Source organism: Triticum aestivum, chromosome 2B, assembly GCF_018294505.1.
Source record: "Triticum aestivum cultivar Chinese Spring chromosome 2B, IWGSC CS RefSeq v2.1, whole genome shotgun sequence".
Taxonomy (NCBI): domain Eukaryota; kingdom Viridiplantae; phylum Streptophyta; class Magnoliopsida; order Poales; family Poaceae; genus Triticum; species Triticum aestivum.
Genome location: NC_057798.1, coordinates 12785500 through 12804987, shown reverse-complemented (window position 1 = coordinate 12804987; position 19488 = coordinate 12785500). Strand labels below are relative to the sequence as shown.

The following is a 19488-nucleotide window of genomic DNA, read 5'->3' as shown; positions in this document are numbered from 1 at the left end:
CAAAAATATTAGTGTTACTAAATAATTATTTCAGTTTTTTTGAATTTTGGTCAAACTATGGTCAAACTGTGGTCAAAGAATGGTCAAACTAATTTTTCAAGAAATATTAGTGTTACTAAATATTAGTGTTATTTTTTAGAACAATAGTTTCAAACTCAAACAGTGAAATGTATGACTTCATGCTCAAGCTAAATTCCTGAGGTTAATAGGATTGACATCTTACTATTGTCAGGAAAACAACAAGTGCAGGCTTGGAAATGTGGGAGAATAGAACCCGAAAGTTAAGCGTGCTTAGGCTGGAGTAGTGAGAGGATGGGTGACCGTCCGGAAAGTTAGATGATGGGGGTGATTAGAGGTTAAATTGAGTAGTGATGAGGGATGATTAGAGATGAGAGGTTAAAATAATTCAGAAATTTGAAAACAAAAAAAAATATTCCAAAAAAAAATTCATTTTTTTTAAAAAAACATAAAATTTCATTTAGTACCGGTTGGTGTTACCAACCGGGACTAAAGGTGGACCTCCAGGCAGCGGCCACGTGGAGAGCCTTTAGTCCCGGTTCGTGTAAAAACCGGGACTAAAGGGGGAGGCTTTAGTAATGACCATTTAGTGCCGGTTCCAGAACCGGGACTAAAGGCCCTTATGAACCGGAACTAAACGCCCTTTTTCTACTAGTGCTGTCACCTTCATGTCTTTTTTCACTAAATAAACTATCTGCACAAGTGCAATATAACAAAAGAATGAAACAAATAGCTCAAAGAAAAGAGTATACAAAAGAAGAATAAATAAAAAGGCACGCATGGGTATAAACAGTTAGTAGGCTTGGGCATTAAGCCTGGCAGGTTTAACCAAACAAGTTAACTCTTATAATTACACTATATAACAACATACCCACAGCACAGCGCCGAGTATAGGTAAAAACAAAAGAAAAAGGAAAACCCTGAGAAGAAAAGTGCTAAGCAGAACATGTCCTTTCTGCAATGTATACATGATGCATATATTTTTGGCTCTACAGAGATATCTTCAACCTGTCTCATTTCTGGCACGGCCGCTGCAAGGGATCCTGCTTCGGAGGGCCGTTCGGAGAAACTTTCCCCAAAACATTCAAAGCCTTCATCCGTTGCAGCTCTTTACCTGCGTGATACGGTGTTAGTGCATGCAGGATGTAAGTTCTTGAAACAAATATATATACAAGAACTGATGTTGGTAACATGTCGGTCCGATAAATGCTTGACGAATTGGGCCATAATGAAAAATATGTGATTTTACATGGCAAATGCATGACACACGGATTCAAACAATTAATATCAGTCAGGACTCGTAGCGCTGAGACGGCAGGAAACAACATTAAAACATAGGTTTATCGATGTTGAAACATATTCAGGCAGAGTGATTGGGTCATCAGCTCGGTGTTCCAATTATGGATCTCAAATACCTACACTTGCTTGGAATGCTGACACCATATACGGCTGACACACTAATACTGTAATTAACTTCAGAGTTGTTTTCTTTCGTGCATAGTACAGGCCATGATGAGGTGTTCCAGCCGTCATGCAATATAGTGGGCACATTGCACTCAAATAGAGATACCGTGCCTCAGATGCTACCCGTACCAATAATGTTTTCCACAATATCAAGCTACTGAGATTTTGCAGCATAAATATGCAACATGATAAGACAGTCCAATATGACGGCTGAAATATAAGCTTCAAGAACGATACGAAAGCAAAATAAGGCAAGTGAAGTATCACCTTCCTCCACTAGGAGGTGTATTGCCCTTTTCTCCAGCTCAATCGCATGCATGCTTCGACCGGCTGCTGAGAGTGACCTAAGCACTGTAATTGGGAGGAAGAAGTCAATACCCCGTGAGAAAAATCAGTTTATAAATAACTATTGTTGCCGCCCAAAATTTCTTACTTCGCATATAACCCTCCTGGGGTGACCGATCACAGTTCTCCAAATATGTCTGTAATCGATCATATCTCTCACTCCAGTACGGGTTTTGGTTGCCTGGTCTATGGATATCACCTTGAACGGTGGTGCTAGGAGTGACCGGGGGCTCGTTAGCAGAAGCAATCGGCAGCTCATCTATCTTTGGTACAGTTTCTGCATGTGTTTCTTCAGGAGATTTAGATGGCTCTAGCCCTCCAGATTCAGACATTTCAGATGAGACTAGATCTACAGATTCAGCAATAGTAGGTGCCACTTCTGGCTTATTGACCTGATCGTGTTGTACCATTTGCGGTTCCTCCTGCTCTGTTATCCTAGGTTCAGCAACAGGAGGTGCCACTTCTGGCTTATTGACCTGATATGGTTGTACCAATTGCGGTTCCTCCTGCTCTGTTATCCTAAGTTCAGCAACAGGAGCTGCCACTTCTGACTTATTGACTTGATCTGGTTGTACAGTTTGCCGTTTCTCCTGCTCTTCTATGCAAGATTCAGAGATAGGAGGTGCCACTTCTGGCTTATTGATCTGATCATGTTGTACAGTTTGCTGTTCCTCCTGCTCTTTTATTCCGGTTTCTGGCTTATCAACCTCATCATGTTGCATCATTTGCTGTTCATCCTGATCTTTTATTCCAGATTCAGGAATAGGTGCCATTTCTGACTTATTGACCTGATCATGTTGCATCATTTGCTGTCCATCCTGATCTTTTATTCCAGATTCAGGAATAGGTGCCATTTCTGACTTATTGACCTGATCATGTTGCATCATTTGCTGTCCATCCTGCCCTTTTATTCCAGATTCAGCATTAGAAGGTGCCACTTCTGGCTTATTGACTTCATCATGTTGCACCGTTTTCTGTTCATCCTGCTCTTTTATTCCAGATTCAGAAATAGGAGGTGCCACTTCCGGCTTATTCACTTGCACCGTTTGCTGTTCATCCTGCTCTTTTATTCCAGATTCAGCAATAGGAGGTGCCACTTCTGGCTTACTGACTTGATCACATTGCACCATTTGCTGATCCTCTTGCTCTTCTATTTTTTCTCCTCCATTACCCTTCAACTCTTTCGAAGAGCTCACTTTACTATGTTCAGTTTTCATTTTCTGTTCCTCCTGCTCCTTTGTTTTCTCGCTTCCACTACCCTTCAACTCTTTAGAAGAGCTCACTTTACTATGTTCAGTTTTCACTTTCTGTTCCTCCTGCTCCTCTGTTTTCTCGCTTCCACTACCCTTCAACTCTTGAGAAGGGTTCACTCTACTATGTTCAGTTTCCATTTTCTGTATCTCCTGCCCTTTTGTTTTCGCACTTCCACTACCCTTCAACTCTTGAGAACAACTCACTTTACTATGTTCAGTTTCCACATTTCGCTGTCCCTCCTGCTGCTTTGTTTTGTCCTTGCCAATAACCTTCATCTCCGGAGACGAGTTCACTTTATTATGTTCGGTTTCCACCTTTCGCCGTACATAAACATTATGATAAACGGGGCTTGAAGGAGCATCAGTATGCAGCCGTTTTGTGCCCACAGCCTTCAAAGGTTCTTCAGCAGCACCTTTATCCTTTGGCGGCAGAGAAGTGCCTTGAGACATATTTACGATGTTTGTACCTTTGTTTAGCAGCTCACGCGATGCTGCTGTTTTCACCGAGAATGCTAATTGCTTGTCGCTAGATGGCATGACTCCTCCAACACTTTTCTACATTATACCTATCAGTTATCAATGTTGACGAAACCTGCAACACATGAAATGTTTTCCATCAATAAGATGAACATGGACCACAAAAGATAATTTGGAGAAAAAACCAAATGTTCAAATAATGGCAGGAAAAGAATAACACTTCAAGGTGACAGTTCAGTGATGTAATGTTCATGGCTCAGAATTCACACTTTTGTCTCTAGTTTGTCGCAGGTTCATAAAACTGAAGGCACTTTGATTGGGGCTTTATTTTTGAAAAAAAAAAAATGACGTTGCTGGATGGCTACATAGAACAACATTTTAATAGTTGTTCGAAAGGAACATATACATTGCAACAGTATGCAGCAAATCTTTAAGCATTAAAAGGTGATAGACTAAAATAGCATTTAATACATCGATTGCATGGTTTAGTTTTACCAAATTCCAGACAAAGTGATTGTAGTAAAGAACACAAAACGTATTTACAAACCTTTTCATTAAGAAACACAATAGGCACAAGAGAAACAGGGCAACAAGTGACCACGGTGTTAGCACGCAAAAAGGAGCAACACATAACACATATACTAGACCCTGCTCCACATGGAGGCTCAGCTCGTACAACCTGGGGTGGTAGCCCTCTCTCCACCGCTCCACCTCTATTTTCATACCATCTACTACATTTTGGAACAACCTGCTGTTTCTTGCTAGACCCTGCTTCCGCCATTGACCATACATGTAGCACCACTGCACCAGTGGTACTCGAACTCCTGGTTTTTCTCTGGGATTTGCTTGTGCCTTTCTATCAACCAGGTGACAGTCCACTAGGGAGTCATCCATCGATGCAGTGCTGCAAACATGGCCCAGACCACTGTAGGACGAGCAGCCAGAGCTGCCAAGCCCCATGGGCAGCTCATGAATAGATGCCCGGCTCACTCCAGCGCTTGTGAGATGGCTGTGGTGCTCAAACCTATCAGCTGTCCGGCAGCGATGCTCGAGAGCAAGCCAAAGGAAGAATCTGCCCTCTAGCAGAGCAATAGCTTTAACACATGCTACCATGATTTAGCAATTTTCCTCAAGAGAGAATTATGGGAAAAGTTCTGTTTAAGAAAAAACCAATCAAGAACTAGATATTTTTGTCGCAAACTAGCATTACTTGTACAAAGCTTGACTTAGTTCTCTACTGTTGAAAGAAGAAAAATATCGAGATGTTTGACCTATGTAGCAAACTAAGGAAACAAACCATCAGAACTAAAACTAACTTTCAAATCAAATCAGACTGAACAATCCATGGTTTAAAATGGAGACTAAACTCACAGGCAATACTATCGTGACAATAAACATACAATATCGATAACAAATAAAAGCTAGATCTACAACTAATAATTTCCATATACAGAAATGCAACTATATGAACATGCAATCATGGGCAGGGCAGATCTAGAGCTAAACCTACCCTGATCTGCACCACTTCTCTATGGCTTAAAATTTTCAAACAATGTACTGATTTATTGAATAATGGTGTATTTCATGGAATTATTAAAGACAATGTATTAACAAAATCAAATGGCAACCAAAGTGATAAATATAATGGTGAAACAAAGGACAAAATTATATGGAAAAGATGGTGTGCCTTTTCAAGTACATCATCAAGTAACCAATGTCCACGATTTTGTAAAGTACATCATTAACTTAAAAGTGGCAAGCAGAATATAGTAGAATGGTCGAAGACCAAAATAAAGCAATTAAGTAGCTTAATGTATGCACATTACCTTCTAGAACATTATGTCTTTCAAAGCCATAAAATACTCAACCACTTAAGACATGAATAACGGACTAACTGAATGCAGTCTCACAAACTAACACTACAATGCACCAATGCCCCATTAGACAACTAGTGAATTGGGACTTGTAGCAACCCTAACCATTAACAAATTAACCAAGTACTCCAATGCCCACGATTTTTCTTTGTCCCATATGACAGATTACTGATGGAGAAAGAACTACAACCAAGGCTTTGGCGACTTGCGGAATCAGGGTTGAGAGGCCTGGATGGGTGGCTGGCAGGGGCAACTGACTTGGATTTCAGAAGTTCAGAGGAAGGCAGCAAGCAGGAGGCAGCGACCAAGGGGCGCCGCATGCTCTGGTCACTGCTGAGCTCATCATGTTGCCACGAGAGTAATGATGCCAGGAGTTTAGCTGCATGCCTGGATTGGGGAGAAATTGGGGAAAGGGCAAGACCGTCCATGGGAGCAGAGGGAGTCCGGCACTATGAGTGAAGTGTAACCGCATCAGGCTGAGGACTAGGGATGGGGAGGCACCAGGCAAGAGTGGGTTTTGGAATTTAGTCCTTGTAAGCTGCAAACATGGGATGAAGAAATGACCCTGCTGCCCAATCGTTCGGCCTACCTGATGCACAGGACTATGGCGGTAATTATAAAATTGGACCCTGATGCACACGTTCGGCCTACCTGATGGACAGGACTATATGTAAAAAAAAAATGGACCCTGATGCACATCAGGGTCTCCCCATGTTACAGATATGGAAGAATATTGCTGGTCAATGTTTACATGAGAAGATTCATTTTCATGTGGGTCAAACATGTAAATGCACATTTGCTTCTCATGTAGATGTGCATGCTTGATAATTTCCAGTATACTTAATGCGGCCTTAGGTACTAGTCCGACAATGGTTAGTGGAAAAATAATTTCCAGACATGGTGCATCAGAGTTGACCAACAATAATATAAAAAGGAGGAAATGCTTCAGGTGGTAAAGTAAAGTTTAAAATGTAGAACAATGACATACAGTGAATAAGCAGTTCAGGAGCCAGGAGAAAAACAGTTAAGATTCGAAGTATCAGGAGCCAGGGGAAAAACAGTTAAGAATATAAGAATCTCGCTATAACCATGAAAACTCTAACCAGCATCAGACAAAAACTCTTCTTGAATCATGACATCGTTTCAAACTAATATTCCAGACATTCATGTTTTAATGCTTGTTGCAAATTTACTTATCAGTTCATTTAAAGATGAATAATATGTTCAACGTGATAACAGAAAACAAGTTAACTGAAAAGGCAATGCATGAATATCCCCCATTGGACTACCCTTTGAAACGACGGCGCATTAGTTAATTCCACATATAATGATGAACTATCTTTCAAATTATATGCAGTTTCAATAAGATGTTACAAATTAAAATCAAACTTGTAGAGTTGACTTTTTTACCATACATTGTCAGTAGCTACAAATGATAATCACACAAAGAACTCGCACGTAGAGTATGGCAGTATGAAACCACTGTAGTGTAAAAAAACATATATACTATTAGGCTTATTACTGGCAAAACATTTCGGGCCAGTTCTTTTGCAGGCTTGCAGAACAAGCTGGAATAAGCTGCCCCCTAGTAGAAGCCTATACTAGAAGCCCAACCAAATATATTTTTTAGAAGCCTACTAATTAAGGCTTGACTAGTAGGCTTCTAAAAAAATATTATTGGTTGGGCTTCTAGAATAAGCTGGGTAGGAGGCAGCTTATTCTAGAAGGAGGCAGCTTATTCTAGAAGTCCAAAAAAGCTACCAAAAGAACCGGACCAAAAAATGATTTGGAACCTGCAGGCGGCTGAAATCAATAGAGAGAGTACAATCGAATATCATATTATTAAACGAATGCACAATCGTATTACAATCACATTGTTTAGACGGTAATCAAAAGCCAAAAATAACACAAGAAAATCCAGGCAGAATCTAGTTCACATGTTCTGTTTGATACCTTCTCAGTAAAAAAAACAGCTTTGATTCAAACAACATAAAAGATCAATCTCTTTAGCACAAGAAACTTGAGAAGATAGACTTCAGATAAGAAAAGGCAAAGCCAGCCATATCTAGCAAAGTACTATAATCAAAATAAACAATGTAAAAAGTATTATATCTAGTCAAAATGAACAACCATATGCATATATCTAGTGCAGGCTGCAGTAAACTATGCAAAATTAATCACAGTGACTTTATTAACAGTAAAAAGTAAGTGTTTTAGCTTCATTTTGTTTATGTTGAAATAACATCTGTATGATTTTCAATATGATGAATCATAGCAGCTTATAAGCCAGCATAAGAGCATGGTAACTTCAGCAATTTTTTTACCATGAGCCAAGATATACTTTATCTCCTAGTGATACCAAAAGCTGCAGAGAAGGACTAAATGAAGTACTGGTAGTTCAAAATTTGATGTCTTCAGCCCTCTCATGATCTTTCTCTTGGATTGAAGGTCTTTTTATGATATCCCTGAACTAAGCAAAACACTAAATAACTGTTGTCGAAACATAAATTCTTCATGCACAATTAATTACATCTATATGATCAAGTGGCGCTATAATCAGCAAATCTGCCTCATTATTTTTTCTTAATGACCTACGGAGGCTCCTACCTAAAATAGCATACATTCACATTCACATTCACAACCAGTTAAGTCAGGTAATCAAAGGGGAAACCACACCGACGCAGATTATTACACTATAATGGTTGGATAATAGCGTGGAGATAGGCGGGAAATCTCGTCTTTTTAATACTAAACTTACCATATATCTCATGTCACATCTCTTATGGCAGCTACCACCTATGGCATATCGTTCACATTCAGAAACAATCAAGTCAGATAATCAGGAGGGGAACGGCAAGGCGTATCATCACGATTGAATAACTAAATCGACACTGACATGGATCACATGGTGTTTTAAAGTTCGCAGGGGGTTAAATCTGGAATTAACACAGCAAGCCTACCTCCCCTCATTTACTTACTTCCACACACTAAAATGGCATCTCGTTCACATTCAGAAACAATTAAGGGCATCATAACTTCAGTAATTTTTTACTACGCGCCAAGCTATCCGTTATCTCCTAGTGGCAGCAAAAGCTACAAAGGACCAAATGCAGTACTAGCACTACAAAATTTGAGGCCTTCAGTCTTCTCACGATCTTTTTCATGGATTTAAGATAATTTCATGACATCCTTGAACTGAGCAAAACACTAAATAACTGTTGTCAAAACATAAGTTCTTTATGCACAACTAATTACATCTACTATGATCAAGTGGCGTTATAAGCAGAAAATCCTAACCTTTATTTTTCTTAATGACGTACGGCAGCTGCTACTATCCAAAATAGCATACATACACATTCACAGTCAATCACATAATAAGATAAACAAAGGGGGAACCACACGCAGATGCAGATTATTACACTGAAATGGCTGGATATTAAAATGGAGATAGGCGGGAAACACCACCTAAAACTAAACTTGCCGTATCTCATGCCATATCCCTTATGGCAGCTACCACCTAAAATGGGATCTTGTTCACATTCAGAAACAATCAAGTCATGATGATCAGAGGGCGGAAACACCAGCAATTAAGTCACGACTGAATTGCTGAACGGACACCGGCATGGATCACACAGTGCTTTAACAAACCCCTTACTAGTTGGGAGGGGATTAAATCTGGAAATAACTGATGCCTCCCCACATTTACTTGCTTCCATATACTACTTACCACCATCAAGGGATTCGGTTCTAGGCAACAACAGTAAATAAAATACAATGAAGCCCGGCAGTAATGTCAACTGGCACTTGGAGTAACCACAAGTGTGTTTATGCACTGAGCAAAACCTAACCAAAAGCAGAGCAATTGCTATCCATCCGATTGCACACTTTGGTATTGAACGGAAGCAGAGGAAATGGACGGTGCTCGCCCGTCGGCCCGCCGGTGATCACCCGTTCGTGCTACCCAACGCGGAGACTCCGCCGCTTCCCCTCAAAACGGGCGCACGCAATCTCTGCACGATTCTAACTGTCAACCCCAATCCCTACCAACTGAACCGCGGGAAAACCGATCGGCGGGATTCCGAATGCGGGGGCGAGGGGGAGGCGGCCCGCAGGCGCGGGGGAGCGGGAGGAGGACTCACCCGAGATCGGCGGTGCCGGTGGCGGTTGCGCCGCTGGGAAGAGCCGCTGCCCGGGCGCGCGTGCTGGACGGAGACGCGCGCGCGTGATGGTGGGTGGCCGGAGGGAAGCCGCGGGGGGGTTGCCGGCGGCGAGGTGCGGCGGAGGAGGGCCGATCGGCGGGGAGGATTCGAGGAGGAGGAGGAGATTGGCGTCGGGTGAGAGAGAGAGAGAGAGAAGCAGATGCGGTGGCGATGTTGATCCGGGGCGGGGGGGCAGGGAATCCAACGGAAAACTGTGGGGCGGCGACGGCCGTCGGATCGGGGAGGTCCGGGGATGGACGGCCGAGGGGGCTTCACCGGCTAGTGCCAGCGGAGGGGGGGGGGGGGGGGATTTGATGTTTGGATTGCGGTTACACTTGTTGATTATGCTGATTTAGTGAGTACTCCCTCCGTAAACTAATATAAGAGCGTTTAGATCACTACTTTAGTAATCTAAACGCTCTTATATTAATTTACAGAGGGAGTAGTAATTTATTGTTTGGATGGATTGCAGTTGCACTAATCAACGCGCACGCGCGTTTTCGCTCTCGGGTGCGACGGCGGAGGCGGCGGCGAATCGAGGAGGGAACCGGGAGGGAGGTGACACCGAGTTGTTTATGACGGCTCCTCGTAACTGGCGAAAGCTCACGGGGGGATGGCGATCATGGCAATCTGTCCTTTGGTTCTGTTTTATCATTGGGAAGTTTTCATGCTTGCAATCTAAAGCTGCCATCCTTGCGGAATATAAATTGGCTGTAAAAACGTTCGCAGTCGCCACCACCTCTCGATGAACGTTAGCTGAATGTCCTTACCATTGTTTATTGCCCACCGACATGGCGGCGAATAGGAGGGTGGGGGGGGGGGAGACGGCGTTGTTCTCGGGCCGTGATAGCGATGGCCCGCGGCTAGCAACCCGGTGTCGAACCGCGGCGATGATTGCACCGGCGGCGGCGCGGCCCAGGAGCCCGCCGTAGAACAGGGAGGGGGGACCACCGCGTGCTTGGGTGTAGACTGTGGCGACAAATAGAAGAGGGGACCGGGAGGGAGGTGACGCCGCGTTTACACCTCATACCAGCGAAAGTTCGCGGGAAGATGGCAATCATGGCAACCTGCTTGAATTCTGTTTTTCATCATGAAATTCCCACTCTTGCAAACTAAAATTGCCATCCTTGAATTGCCAATAAAAACGTTCGCAATCGCCACCCCTCTCGGTGAACGTCAACCGAACGGCATTACCGTACCGTTGCCTGTTGCCCGCCGACAAGACGACGCCACCCACGACGTCACGGAGGGGAGAGAAAGACGGCGTTGTTCTCGGGGCACGACAGCGACAGCCCGCGGCTAGCAGCCCGGTGTCGAACCGCGGCGGTGGCCTCACCGGCAACGGCGCGCCCCAGGAGGACCGGGGGAGGGGGGACCACGGCGTGCCTGCGGGGAGAGAGGGGGGAGCGGAGGGGTCAAACGCATTGACTGAGCGAGACGGTGGTCGTTGGCGTGCGCGTATACATACGACACGGCGACGCGTACGACACGACGGACGATACAGGCCGCAGCCCCCTCCCCCTCCCCCTTCCTTCCTCCCCGTCGGTTTCTTCTCTCCTCACGCTGCCGGTACAGAGGAGGAGAGGCGGAGGGGCGGGCGCTCGCCGTTCGCCGTCCGCCGCTCGCCCGCCCAATCCCGCCGCGGCCCGGAGCGATCCACCGCCCCGCCGACCGACCCCGCGGTCGGGGTGGCCGGAGCCGGGGCCCTGCCCTCGCGGGTCCGGTTCACGCCGTTTCTTCCCCGGGCGCGGCGCCCGGCGGAGGCCCCCCTCCGATCTGTATCCATCCGTCTCCCCCCGCGTAGCGCCCGGCGCCGCCCGACGCGTCCCGCCGTCGCCGACGCCGGCTGCCCCCCCGCCCCACCGGATCGCTGCGCCGGCCGCCCCCGCCTCCCGCCCGCGGCCGCGGGCCCCCCGTCGCGCGAGGTCGATCTCGCTCGGTACCTTTCGTTTTCCTCCTGCTCGCCTAGTTTAACTGTCGGACTGCTCTATCCGCCTGCCTGCCTGCGTTCAGTACCTGTTTTTTTTAGCTATTTCGTTGTGCTGTGGAGACGACGAATGCTATGTAATCTGTCTAGTGGTCAGTAGCTTGTGCGGCCTGTGATCCAAATGCAGAAGCACGCTCCCTGCAATCTGTCAACATGCAGGGAACAAGTGGAACCACCCATGCTGGTTTCCTCCAATCCAAAAAGGGGAACACTAGTTTCCATATATACTCGCGCCGCACTCGTTTTCTGTTAATTGGTAGCCGTTACCGATTGGTCACCGTGCTGCTCCTCGTGTATTTGTTAACCAGCGGTCTCTTACTGCTCTTTGCGTGGCTCTGCTGCTCGGTCATCGCTACCCAGAGTAGAAAACAGGGGTTGGCATGATCTAGGGACACGCTGGGGTTTTCAGGTGGGGAGAATGAAAATCCCAGAGAAGGGATGATATCGCTTAGATGGGGAACTGCTGAATCCTGATTAAACATTTCTCTTACTGGCAAAGTGTTGAATTGCATCATGTATAATAGCAGCACATCCTTAAGTCCTGCTCTACAAGGTGTCATATAACATACCACCTACCTTCCTAAGCTTTAAGTTCTGACAGGATGCTGCTAGTGATAGAAAACTTAAGCTTTAAGAGTACCTTTTCATAAGTTGGATTGGCTTTGTGGGGATCCTTGCTTGACCGTTATCCATCACGCTAGCTATTTCTGTGACCTAGATGGTTATTTACTGGTTAGCTGGGTGAGGGCATTTTAAGCAGTTGTGCATTTTACAAGATAAGCGGTCTACACTAAGTTGACTAGCTTTGATGATTGTTTGCCATCCTTGAGCATTGATTCTGTCTCCCACAAATTGTAGCTACCGTTTCTGCGTGTCCTAACATTATCAGTTGATTGCAGATAACGGTGTTCCTTCGTTGCCATTTGGGAAAATATGGGTTGGTTGACCAAATTTTTTAGAGGTTCGACCCACAACATCTCGGAAGGGCGAGAACAAAGCAAGCCTGCAGAAGAGACAAGATGGAATGAACCCTCCACTTCCACTGTTGTGATTGTAAGTACTTCGGTGTGATACACTACCCTCTCAGCAAAAAGGGTTCAATGGTGTTCCAATGCGTGATGCACTACCCTTGCCATTTTATTTAACTGAATGGGCAAAGGAGACACGCATGAATTGAGCTTTACGGAAGCTCGAATGGCACCCATGTATATAGTAAAAGGATATTTCACTTTGCTGCGCACTCTGTTTATAAGTTATATGCCACTGTAATACATGTATAATTACCGTTTCCCAAATATGCTACATCTATATACTTATATGAAGTCTTGAGCACTCTTTTTTTATTAGTGGCCATTATGTCTATGGAAAAAGTTCCGAAATTACAGATAATCTCCCTCAAAACTGCAACTACCGTATTATCCTTATATAACAACAAGACTTACATCACTTCCATCACAGATTAATGAATGTTAAACCTTGTTACTGATGCAAGGAGCACGCATCAGGGGAGATACAAATCTATCCTTGACCAACCGCAATAGATGCTTCACCTTTAATCGTGTGATAGCTTGTGCAACTTAGATTGCAGCACCATGCCTTTGATGGAACTGGTGATTGCAAGTGGTGTTGTATTCAGGAGCGCCACACAGGTGCCGTTCGACTTGCTGGCATTGCCATTCACGGCTGCTGGTGTCGACAAACCAGATATCCCTGAGATGTGGTGTGCAATAGAGGCAGTGGACCCCGTCAGGCCCACTCCTTACGCTCTGCCCACGATAACAACTCTCGCACACCTCTGATGCTCACCATCTGCCCGATTTAGTGTTTTAAGGGGTCTGCAGGTTTATTATATATGTAGTTCTAGTACTTTGGACGTGCTTAAATGCAATTGCTCCTTGTTTTGTAACACATCATTACCATCAATGGAAGGCCAGCTTATTTGTCGTTTATCTGTCTCACTAAATGATATTAAGGCCCTGTTTGGTTCATAAGTCTTAGGACTTTTTTTAGTCCCAACTTATAAGTCCTAAGTCCCTAAAAAGCCCCTACCTGTTTGGTTTCTGGGACTTATAAGTCTCTATAAGACCATATTACAACTATAAGTCCCTATAAGTCCCTCATTGAGAGTCTTATTTCATAAGTCCCAAATGCCCACTTTAAGTCCCTATAAGTCCCTACTGTTTGGTTTAGATGGGACTTATAGGGACTTATTTAAGTCCCTAGACCAATAAGTCCCTGGAAACAAACACCCTCTAATTATTTTCCACCTGCCATTGATAAACGTACTTTGACTGAGACGCATCCATAAATATATGAACCAGCCAATTTCCTGAGTGTTTTTAAGGGGTCTGCAGATTTATATATGTAGTTCTAGTACTTTGGAGGTGCATAGATGCAATTGCCCCTTATTAAAACACATCATTACCATCAAAGGAAGGCCACCTTGTTTGTCGTTTATCTGTCTCACTAAATGATACTATCTCTGTTCACTAATATAAGACTGAACTGCCAAAGCGTCGTACATTAGTGGACAGAGGGTGTATTAATTATTTTCCATCTGCTGTTGGTAATTGTACTTTGACTGAGATGTATCCATAAATATGTGAACCAGCTAATTTCTGTGTGACTATACCTCTAAATTCTAGTTTGAGCGCTAATTAATTTGGAATATACCAAGCTTATATACTGTTATGTTGGTATTTGAAATTTAAGGTTCAAAGGAAATAAAAACCATGTCTTTGACTATGTAGCTGATCCAGTTTCCGCACTCGATGTAGGATCCCCTTTCGGAATTTGATAATGAGGATATTGACCGTGCTATAGCACTTTCTTTATTGGAAGAGGAACACAGAAAACCAAAGGAAACAGGTTAGTATTGTATCTATTACATGTGCTGCTGAAATGCTCATTGCCCAGAAGCGTGCTTTGTCATCGGTGTTTATCCTCTTATATTTTTCTTATGCCTTGATTTCTGCTGAGGTTCTACTACTACTACTACAAAAGTTTTTTGGGCTAGTTTATTGCAGATTATTCTTGGCATTTGTTGTTTCAGAGCTTGGCTATCTTTACCAATTTGCATGTTTGAATAAGAACGCACTCAGACTTACCTAGTTTTTAATGGACAAACTTTCTTATAGATGTCTTTGGACTATGGATGTAAGTAAAATCCAACAGAGCATAAATAATTCCATATTGTAATAAGGCACTTGGCTAATGTTTTTTCTTCTGGCAACTACTTGATCGATATAAGTAGTTTATTTCTCATATAATTTGGAGAAAATTGTGGTGCAAATTCTATTGCTCTAGATGTATCAATCAAAATTCCTGGGATAAACATTTGCATATATTCGTTACTATTGTTTTGGGCTGTGAGTTAGATCACTGAGGCATGACACCAATTGTCAGAGATAAAAATGATGTGTTGTTTGGATGTTCCTATCAAGCTATTCAAGCTCATTGTATTCTCCAGTCTTCCATTGCCTTATGACCGTACATTCGAAATGATATTTAGTTTGTAATACTTTCTTGTTTATTTGTTTTTTCCTTTTAGGAAAGGATCTGCATTTAGATGAGGATGAACAACTGGCAAGAGCTATTCAGGAAAGTTTGAATGTTGAATCACCCCCTCGTGCTCATGAAAATACCTCGCCCCCTCGTGCTCGTGAAAATAGTGCACACCCTCGTGCTCGGGAAAATGGCAGCGCCAACGGTGGCAATTCATATCAACAATTACCATTTATGTTTTCGTCTGGATTCAGGTTTGTATTAGTGTATTACTTTAGCATGCTAATATTTTATTTGTATGTTCTGTTTTGAGTTGATTGATGTGAAGTGACACACATTTGAACTGCTATGAGAATTAACCAGAAAGAAAGTATTATAAATAAAATCCAGATCCATAGAAGCTGTCTTCTAGACATACTATGATGTGAACATGTCATGTTGACGTTGGTAATTCATTCCCTGAATATCGTATTTGGATTTAGAGTTTGACATGATCATATCAGTGATAATGTGTATTGCGTGAGAACTTATAATTTGAGTCTGCATATCCGCTAGGAAGTTAAAAGGCCACCCCCCAACCCCCAACAATGTTTTCTGAAAAAAGAAGTGCAGCCTTAACAGTTTTTCTCTGAATTTTGAAATTTATGCATTTAACTTGTACAATTTTTCGGTCCTTCATACACGGATTCAAAATGTCCTCTAGAAAAAAAAAACAAACTGTGGTTTGAAATGGGGAGCTCCAGCATAGACGTGAAAGGAAAAACTCGTCAGACTTGATTTGCCACTGTCTTTATTCGATAAACCATTTCATGTGATTATTGAAGAGCAGAAAGATACCATAGGGTGCGATACTGTAAATTATATCTTCACATGAAGTGTCTTGGGTGTGTGAAATAGGCTGATGCTGTCAAAAGAAAAGAACAAGATACCTGGTAAAAAAACGAGAGTGTATAATTTGTTTCTTAAAGCATGCCAGGAGAATGTTGTGTTGGTCCAGAACACTCTGTGATTGCAAGCAATTATGGGAGTTATCTGTGCTCTGTGACTATTTGACGTTATATATGCTTCTTTTCTCAGGACATGTGCTGGATGTAACAATGAGATTGGCCATGGACGTTTTCTTAGTTGCATGGGAGCTGTTTGGCATCCAGAGTGCTTTTGCTGCCATGCTTGTAATCAGCCAATATATGACTATGAGGTAGCTCTTTGTTGTTTGGTGTACTAATTAAGCAGTTGCATTGATATATTGACCTTACCAACAAAAACATGCAGTTCTCCATGTCAGGAAACCATCCATACCATAAAACTTGTTACAAGGAGCGCTTTCACCCAAAATGTGATGTCTGCAAGCAATTTGTAAGAATCACTTCATTATCTTTTCTGATCCGTTTGCATAAGACGATTCACTTTGTTCTGCATTTTATATGGCAACCTTTGCCACCAAAAAATAAACTAATACTCCTCCAATCCAAAAATAATGTGTTTATTGGACGAAGTGATTTATTTTCTTTATGGTTGCAATGCTTCATCTGTCCTCATTTATTGCAATTCTGTAAGCCTGGAAGCATGTATACAGTGACAAAATTCTAAATATCTAGTTTAAGTTTTTGTTTACCGTCTTTGATTTTGGTTTTTATGCACCATCTTGTGGTTCCTTGTTCAGATTCCTACAAATATGAACGGCCTTATCGAATATAGGGCACATCCTTTTTGGTTACAAAAATACTGTCCATCACATGAGGTGGATGGTACTCCAAGATGCTGTAGTTGTGAAAGAATGGAGGTATGTTCAGTTATCTTGTTTGCTTCAAGAATTTTGATCTTGGGCATACTTGGTTAGATAAGTTGCCATCTCCTAATTTTGGCTCAGTTCATTCCAATATGGTTCATTTACTTATCAGCCAAGGGAATCAAGATATGTATTGCTTGATGATGGTCGTAAGCTCTGCCTGGAGTGCCTTGACTCTGCAGTAATGGATACAAATGAGTGCCAGCCTCTTTACCTCGAAATACAGGAATTTTATGAAGGTCTCAATATGAAAGTGGAACAACAGGTTCCTCTGCTTCTTGTAGAAAGACAGGCTCTAAATGAGGCCATGGAGGGAGAGAAAACTGTATGTTGGTTATGCTGAACTGAACCACCATTAATTCTTCAGTTTCCTCTATCCTACTAGTTGTAATTATTTTGTTTCTGTGGAAACTAGGGACACCACCACCTTCCTGAAACAAGAGGTTTGTGCCTATCAGAAGAGCAGACTGTTAGCACGGTGAGAACTGTTCCAAACACAAGATAACTGGTTCTTTCATCATTTGTTCTGCTGGGTTCTGACTACGTGTCAATATTATTTTCAGATATTGAGAAGACCAAGAATGACTGGAAACAAAATTATGGAAATGATAACAGAGCCGTATAGGTTGACACGGCGGTGCGAAGTGACTGCAATTCTCATTCTGTATGGTCTCCCAAGGTAAAAGCATTAATTTTCTGCTTCATAATGTCAGAATTGTCCCTGTAAAGAAATAACAATGTCAAAATCAACAGCTTCCAGTTGAAAAGCAATAGAAACAGTTACTAATATAGTTCTGCTTCAACTGATTTAGTATATTGTTCCTTTTGTGTTGTCAAAGAAGATATGAATTAATGGATAATTTGAAGATATTCTGGGCTACGAGTTTAATCAAGGGAACTAATGAGCAAAACCATTATGTTGTGCTTCATCAATGGATATTCTCCTGTTACTTAAAGAATCGCTCTCTCATGATCTGCATCTTTTGTTGTTCGAACCTGATGAACTCTGAATGTGTTTCTATGACTTTGCGAGTCTCTAATAAGTTCTTGTTCTTGCAGATTGTTGACAGGTTCAATTTTAGCTCATGAGATGATGCATGCATGGTTGCGACTTAAAGGTTGTCTTTCATTCTTCTGGTATTTAGATATTGTGTTGGTAATAAGATATGATACTGACTCGTAGTGCATGAAAGTCGGAGAGTCAGAAATAACTTGCTAAATACCACGTCTTCGCTCTCACTAAACAATTTTTTAAGCTAATCAACAGGGGGAGAGTGAGTTCCCGCCTGAATCACTAAAACAGTTTAGCAACAGCCATTGAAGTGGTATTAAATTGTACTGTTATGAGTCAATGGAGACCTGGTCTTTAATATTATGCACTTTATCGCTAATTATGCTCTACTGGGTGTTACATGAGTTCTATTTAAGCATGTACTAGTAGATTTTGTAATGAATCTGCTAGTGCTTTGCTCACAGTAAAGACTAAAGGTCTCGTTTCAAAATTTTTACCAGAAGTTGCGATTCTCTTTTTGTTTAGCAAGCTTGTACAAGCCTGGTGAGGGATGACAAAGAGTTTTCCTGCCAGGGCCAGAATCTCACATTCTGCCGCGGCAACTGAACTTAGAACCAAGAATTAGCAACTGAATTTAATGAACTCCTCACTTAGATCTTCAGGGCTTGAAGTAGTGTTATCTTGCTATGAGACTTTGTACAACCTGCTGGTAATCCCATTCAAGAAATCAATAATCACAAGTATATTAGCAATGACAAGACAATCAACACTAATTTATCTACCAAGAAAAGTTTGCATCAGCTTATTATACCATTTATAAGTATCTACTCCCTCCATCTCATAATGTAAGACGTTTTTTGACACTACACTAGAGTCAAAAAACGTCTTACATTATGGGACGGAGGGAGTACTGTCTAATGGAATAATGAAGATGGACATTCCATGCTAATGAGTACGTGCATTCACAGGATACCGCACTCTCAGTCCAGATATAGAAGAGGGCATATGCCAAGTCCTCGCCCACCTGTGGATCGAGTCGGAGATCATGGCAGGATCAGGCAGCAACGCCGCGTCGACATCCTCATCCTCTTCGTCGTCCGCATCGTCGAAGAAGGGCGGAAGGTCTCAGTTCGAGCGGAAGCTCGGCGACTTCTTCAAGCACCAGATCGAGTCGGACACCTCCGTTGCCTACGGGGACGGTTTCAGGGCTGGGAACCGGGTTGTTCAGCAGTACGGCCTGAAGCGCACCCTCGAGCACATCCGGCTGACAGGGACATTGCCGTTCTGAGAATGTCAGAGATGCACCTTTCTGCGGAAGTTATATACCGATTTGTTGTCGAGAGTCCGTTTACAGGAAAGAGAAAATGAATTTTGAAATGCACAAATTGTACAAACGTGTGGCTGATATTTTTTCTTGGAAGGGCTGAGCACAGTATATTATTAGAGATGCATCGAGGTGGCTTGCCCTGACCAATCTGTTGTATTGAGGGAGATCAAAAATGGAAATGGAAACAGTGGTATTTCTTATGCGACGATAAAGTTAATAAGGAAAAGTACACTCCGTAT

The 19488-nt window shown here is 42.8% G+C and overlaps 2 protein-coding genes across 3 annotated transcripts; one reads left to right on the top strand and one right to left on the bottom strand.

Annotated features, from left to right (window-relative positions):
• Positions 1 to 804: 804 nt before the first annotated feature.
• LOC123043118 (golgin subfamily A member 6-like protein 22) lies at positions 805 to 9779 on the bottom strand. The gene is made up of 4 exons (XM_044465466.1): positions 9571 to 9779; positions 1916 to 3672; positions 1750 to 1833; positions 805 to 1132 (listed from the first exon to the last, which is right to left on the bottom strand). Exons 2-4 carry the CDS (start codon positions 3615 to 3617, stop codon positions 1032 to 1034), a joined length of 1887 nt encoding a protein of 628 aa, XP_044321401.1. The 5' UTR covers positions 3618 to 3672; positions 9571 to 9779; the 3' UTR covers positions 805 to 1031.
• A 1419-nt stretch (positions 9780 to 11198) lies between these two features.
• LOC123043117 (protein DA1-related 1-like) lies at positions 11199 to 19449 on the top strand. 2 transcript variants are annotated; one of them, XM_044465465.1, is made up of 12 exons: positions 11199 to 11555; positions 12517 to 12670; positions 14395 to 14485; positions 15168 to 15375; positions 16199 to 16319; positions 16394 to 16477; positions 16785 to 16904; positions 17023 to 17235; positions 17326 to 17388; positions 17474 to 17589; positions 17970 to 18028; positions 18891 to 19449. In XM_044465465.1, the coding sequence occupies exons 2-12, from the start codon at positions 12551 to 12553 to the stop codon at positions 19208 to 19210; spliced, it is 1515 nt and encodes a 504-aa protein (XP_044321400.1). In that variant the 5' UTR covers positions 11199 to 11555; positions 12517 to 12550; the 3' UTR covers positions 19211 to 19449. The 2 variants fall into 2 exon arrangements, with proteins under 2 accessions (XP_044321400.1, XP_044321399.1); XM_044465464.1 differs by having other exon boundaries at positions 11199 to 11569.
• The last annotated feature ends 39 nt before the right edge of the window (positions 19450 to 19488 follow it).

What these genes read in the sequence shown, in the direction of transcription:
- LOC123043118 (XM_044465466.1), bottom strand. Translation starts at nt 3,617, where the DNA reads ATGCCATCTAGCGACAAGCAATTAGCATTCTCGGTGAAAACAGCAGCA. An exon ending in CCAGGAGGGTTATATGCGAA is followed by an intron (nt 1,834 to 1,915) that starts GTAAGAAATTTT and finishes TCCCAATTACAG; the next exon opens with TGCTTAGGTCACTCTCAGCA. An exon ending in ACACCTCCTAGTGGAGGAAG is followed by an intron (nt 1,133 to 1,749) that starts GTGATACTTCAC and finishes CGTATCACGCAG; the next exon opens with GTAAAGAGCTGCAACGGATG.
- LOC123043117 (XM_044465465.1), top strand. Translation starts at nt 12,551, where the DNA reads ATGGGTTGGTTGACCAAATTTTTTAGAGGTTCGACCCACAACATCTCG. An exon ending in AGCCAATATATGACTATGAG is followed by an intron (nt 16,320 to 16,393) that starts GTAGCTCTTTGT and finishes AAAAACATGCAG; the next exon opens with TTCTCCATGTCAGGAAACCA. An exon ending in AAGAGCAGACTGTTAGCACG is followed by an intron (nt 17,389 to 17,473) that starts GTGAGAACTGTT and finishes TATTATTTTCAG; the next exon opens with ATATTGAGAAGACCAAGAAT.